General features: G+C 37.5%; 1 protein-coding gene across 1 annotated transcript in view; it reads right to left on the bottom strand.

The window, feature by feature from the left end:
• Nucleotides 1-697: 697 nt before the first annotated feature.
• dusp2 (dual specificity phosphatase 2) overlaps nt 698-5929 on the bottom strand; it is a 6206-nt gene continuing 974 nt past the window's right edge. Inside the window, exons 1-4 of the mRNA XM_060931295.1 lie at nt 5719-5929; nt 4240-4370; nt 3292-3511; nt 698-2512 (exon numbers count right to left, since the gene is read on the bottom strand). The exon at nt 5719-5929 is cut by the window's right edge and continues 974 nt beyond it. Of these exons, the coding sequence (XP_060787278.1) occupies nt 2226-2512; nt 3292-3511; nt 4240-4370; nt 5719-5929 (849 nt within the window). The 3' untranslated portion in view covers nt 698-2225. The remainder of the gene's footprint in view (nt 2513-3291; nt 3512-4239; nt 4371-5718) is intronic.

The raw sequence follows: 5929 nt of genomic DNA, 5'->3' as shown, positions 1-5929 counted from the left end.
ACGTGTCTTTCTCTTTCAAAATTCTCTCAAAATCTTCCGTATTTAATGAAGCAAACCTGGCGGCCATGTTTGTTTACAAATTGTCACAGTCGCTTGCTAGCATGGAAGTTTTACACCTCTGGTGTGTGACGTCATGTTGTCCTGACAACCATGCGATATCGTAAACCATATTCAATGCTCGTTCTCCATTGGGTAGAGTGACGTAATACATGTAGGATAAGCGATATGCTAAAAATATTGCATGCTATCAAACCAAATGAATGAAGGGAATAGAACATGTTTTTATTCCATCAAAAATGTGTCCTGTATGTATAATACTCCCTGACATTTCACTCTGATGACATCACACCCAATGTTTTCCGGCTGACTAGATGTGCGTTATCAAAATGGCGAACCGGTTCAAAATGAAAATTCTTTTGATTAACTTGCGTTTTTTGTGTGTGTGTGTAGATGTGTCCATATAATATAAAGAACATTACACAGTGGTGTGAAGATATGAAGTTTATCTTCTTGTGTTGAAAATATTTTCACTCATTCACTTCGCTCACTCGTTATACTGTATATACATTCACCACTTGAAGATAAACTTCATGTCTTTACGCCATCGTGTAATATCCTCTATTTATTTAACTGCAGTTCATAAAAAAAACCCACCTTATATTTGTATTTTAACAAAGTCTTTTAATAGACAGCTGGATACAGCAGCTTATACACTACGTAGTCAACAATATTAACAAATAAGAACAAAAATTATTTACAAATAAAGTGCAGTGTTTAAGGGATCGACAGTATTTACAGTATGGGACTGTATACATACAGACATATATACATGTCTTAGTTTCTTCATGAATCAGTAACATTAAACAGAAAAACGTGGAACATTTCAAAATATGTTTGGCAGTACTGTATTCGTATTGCTTGATACACATTAATAATGTTGCTCTACACTCTAGTTTGAAATCTGGGATCACAGAATTTTAGGTCTCTCCCTGAGTTGGCTTTATCCGCAACGAAAATCTCTCAGCACGGTCCAATCTCAGTGTCTGAGAGATTTTCAAGTCAATGTTGGATGATCTATAGGAGCATATTGCAAAAAGTTGGCAGCTGATCTTTTCTTCATTGCTTTGTCCACTTGTGCAGCTCATCGTCCTGCACCAACAACAATTATGATTGAGTTTGTGCTTCATCTGTAGTCACTATGCACATCATCAGGCCACTGTGAGAAGGGAAAATGGCGGCGCAGTGAACAGCTAATATCAGCGAGCTAGTGAATTATTTCTATTTTCTAATCCAAAGGATTAAAATTCTCTGAGAACAAGAACCATATCCATATAAAGACATCGTTTGTTGGTGCTCCGTTACATCCCCATCACTTGCACTGACTGGTTTGTGTAGCTACACAGGAAAATGTTTTGGCGCAAAACTGTAAGAGGATGAATGGAATTTCTCATTGTGTCACAAGGTGGTGTGTGAAATGGTTCTCTGATTGTTATGTTCGACGCATGACGCTGAGTTGAGAGATCTAGAGGGCGGCAAAATTAACACGGGGAAATTACGAGATACACATTTTGTGCTGGAATTTGGGTCAGGCATTACTGTATTTTGACCCGAATACAAATATTGATGTACAAAATATTTCCATTTCTAAATATTATCTATATATTTGGGTACATTTTTATGGATAATGTCTAGTTATATCTAGTAAGTTTCATCATACGTCGATCCTGATTTGTTTGCCAAACTAAATATCGTAATTTACGATATATAACTGCATATTGTAGTGATAGTATAGGTTTCTTTTGCTGTATTGCTCAACCCTCGCTGGATGTGCAGATTTTGCTCATTGTTAGTTCTCACTTAGGTTTGAACAAAACTAAAATTTCACCAAAATATCTTAGTTTTAATCATCCTCGTATGCATTAGTATTATATGCTGTTTCATTTGGTAAATCATTGGGTCCCAGTGAACACGAAAATGACCCAATATTCTCAGATGGGTTTTCCTGCTTATATAATAAATACACCTTATAAAATAGTGCAGAGTCGAGTGCAGGTAGTCGCTTAGTGCACTTTAGCATGTAGACTAAACAAACACGCATTGTTTTGGTTCAGAGAGAATCTCACATATAAACGAATGTGTATGACGGATTGAAGACCAACCATCATCAAAGCCCCATGTCACAGTATGAAAAGCCCTTGTACAGTCTCTTTGGAGCACAATAAAGTTCACGAAAGGTTGGTGTTGTCTGAGCAGAGGTACTGAAACGCCGTGGCGCCGTTCTCCGAATCCAGAACCGTGTAAGGACACAGAACGTCCGTCTCGAACTGCAGCAGCTGGCCCATGAACCCCAGGTTTGGCGAAATCACGTGTCGTCGACGCTTCACAAACTCAAAGGCCTCGTTCAGGCGCACGCGGTGGGCGTGGATCAGATACGCCAAGCAGATGGTGGCAGAACGAGAGATACCGGCCTGACAGTGGACCAGAACTCGACCACCGCTCTCCTTCACTGAATCTGGAAAAGGGTGAAGAACTTGGTTATAGTTTGACGCTGAAAATGCCATACACCAAAAAAGCATATCAGTCGGCGGATGATGCAGCTGAGTGCAAAAGTTTTGACACCCTCCCTTCAAATAATAAGTTAGGTTTCGAGACGCTCCTTCACTATAATAGTTTTTTTTTTTATTTATCATATTGGACACTAGATACTCCGATGTCATGTTTTTTAATCCTCTTCTCCAAGTATGTAAAATAAAAAAGGTCATAATTTTCTGTATCTTCAGGTCTTATGAGACCAAATAAAACAACACAAATCAGGAAGATTAAATCTCAGAGGAACTTATTAACTCCTCACTCTCAGATCCTAACACGTCTCTAAATGTGTGCTTTATTACAGACATTTATTAAAGTCGATATGATCTCGGTTAAAGATTTTAGCCTTGTCTTATTAGATTAGCTCTGGATTGCTCCAGGACAAAAAGTAATTTCTGACTACAGCCGCTCAATTCTTTTCAGCAAGCGTGTGATCAGACACTTTTCTACATTCAGCTATTGCTTGGTTTGATTTTCAAAAGAAAGAAAGATGCTCAAATTTAGTGTGTTCAGAAACATTATTACTAAGCCGGCAGAAGTATAACAGTCCATAGCTAACTTTATGCCAAATAATGAACTGGTTACTTGAACCTTGCTGCTGCATGTGTTATATGACATTTAATGTCATTCAGTTTAAACACGTGAAACAGAAACTGTGATGAGCTAAAAAACAGGACGTGAAATCATTAAACTGGAGTTTACCGATGAAGTGGATGGCCTGCGGGAAGAGAACGCGGATATCCGCTGCCATGCTGTCCTCCACCCTCAGGGTCATGTAGTTCAGTTCGTGCTCGAATAGGTTCGGGCAGGACGACGAGACGTTGAGGACGGCTGTGATGCCGCAGCGCTGCAGCAGCTCCCTCTGAGACGAGTGATGTGCGCTGCCCAGGAACAGAAAGGGCAAGATCTCGACAGGACCACCCTGCGAAACAACACACACACCGTAAGACGTTTTGAAAACCATAATATATTTTCCTATATTAAATAAAAAGGCAATTCCGATGATTTCTTTTATTAAAAAAAAAGACACCAAGATTAGACACCAAGAAAAAAAGGTTCAAATATTCCAAATTTGATGAATATTCAAATGATACACGCCCCCAACTTTCGTGAAAATGAATATACAAAATTAGATGGATGATATTGATATGAACATGCGACTTAGAAACCCGACGAGGCTCTACCTGGTCTTATATTGACTTCATTTGCATATTGGAACCTGATTGGCTGTTGTGTTTAGTGACGTAATAACAATTTTCATGACTAACTTTGCAGATTTTGCAGTTAAAACATCCTCCAGTCTCATTTTTATATTTAATTATGACAAAAAAACCTCAAACATTTCATCAAGTTGAATCTAAATTAGATGTTCAGGTGATGAATGATTGACACATGTATTTGTGTCTCGCTAAATCTTTACTTTTATAAACTTTTACACCAACGTGACCACATTTCGTTCCTGTTTAAACCTATAAAGTGCTTAAAATGTTTTATAAAATCTACAGTATCCAGTTAAACCTGATATTTTTAATTCGTTATGAAGTCAGCACTCAGTACTCGTCACTACTTTTCTGTTTTTTTTGTGTGCCAAAGCTATATTTAATTTATTCTATTATATGTCAAAAATGAAATGTTGATGTTTTTACACACCTGGTCATAAAGTGGCGTCGTTCTGCCAGAGACTCGCGGCTCGGAGTCAGTCAGCGTCGTCTGAGTCCCACAAACACCCGGTGCACTGAGACACAGCTCGGGATAGAGCGCGACAAAGCCATCAAATCCACCTGTAGATGAATAAATGAATAGATATGATTCATTACTGAAAAAGAAAACACGATATTGCAAACAGAAATGAAAAACAGTGTCGGAAATGCGTTTCCTACAATAAATAAAACAGTAACTTTATTTCAAGAATAAATTCATAGATTAGATAACACAGTTTATATATGAAGCCAATAAATAAATTGTTACTGTAATAGATTTTTAGCTTTAATCAACATTTTAGCACAATATTATTAATTTTTTATGATCACTTAAATGCTGGGAAACATGAGCGTGGATTAATTTGACCAAACTGAAACATTCTGGTGCTTTCATACTCCATAATCCATTAAATACTTCTGTTTTTGACTCGGCCGTGTTTCTCTAACACCTCGTTTGCTTTCCTGAGTTGTGCGACTGTGTGTATTTACAGTCCAAATTAACTGTTTTCTTCAATCCATTTACATGTATTAATTGGGAATTTTTGATAGTGCAACCTGCCCTCAGTGGTGCAAAGCTCAATACTAATAATAAATAAACCGGTATTGTGCCACTGTAACACAATATTACTGACAGATCTGAACAATTCCAACAAATGTTCTTTTGTGTTTTCGACTCTTTATAAACACCAGTAATGACAGGACTGAATAATTAATCATATATTAAGCCTATAGCTTTCTCGGTTCATTACAAAACATTACTGATCACAATATTAGTGAGTTTAATGAAGAGTAGATACCTGGATAAAGCTAGATGGCAGTTTTATTGGTTTTATTTTGATGAGAAATCTTTACAAATATAAGCGTACAGTGAAATAAAACCGGTTTGTATTTATTTAATCAATCGAGTGATGATTTAGAAGTTCTGAGAAGGATTAAAAAATATATATATTGTTTTAATTTGGTGAAAATAATCCAGGCTGAGGTTAATCCATCATTCAGCGATGTGTCTCGTGATCATGAGAGAATATTTTGTGTTTATTGTGCTGGGATTAAATGCAAAACTCGACAGGGTTAAAGTTCATGGAGTAAAAATATTTTACAATAACAACTTTTTTTGAGAAAAATATTGAGACTGTATATTATATAAAACTTAAATATTTATCTTGATAATTATTTAAATAGAGTTTATTATGATTTTACTTGTTGCACATTTCAAATTAATAGTGTGCTCAGGATGATGACTTTATTAACCTTTAGCAAACACTCATAACTGAGACAAAAACAAAGCATAATAATAATAATAATAATAAAAAATGTTTATTACTACACTATATGTAATGTACCAGTGCTGCTGCTTTGTGCTTTATTAATATAATGATGAATACACTTTATGATGATATGATGTTTGTTTGTTTGTTTGTTTGTTTACCTCGCAGGAAGCAGATCCTGGCGGTTGCCGCGTGCACCTCTCTCTGGAGCGCGCGCAGGAGCAGTCCCGCCAGGCTCTCGCGCTCCAGCTCGGCGACGGCGCAGCTCTTCTCGTCCAGCACCACGATGTGGCGGAAGTCCCCGTTCCGCACGCGCGCCAGTAAGGACCGGTCGGCCAGCAGGCAGTCGAGGCGCGCGCCGGACGATTCCGC

This window comes from Neoarius graeffei, chromosome 10, assembly GCF_027579695.1.
Source record: "Neoarius graeffei isolate fNeoGra1 chromosome 10, fNeoGra1.pri, whole genome shotgun sequence".
NCBI classification, from domain to species: domain Eukaryota; kingdom Metazoa; phylum Chordata; class Actinopteri; order Siluriformes; family Ariidae; genus Neoarius; species Neoarius graeffei.
This window is presented reverse-complemented; position numbering and strand designations above follow the sequence as displayed.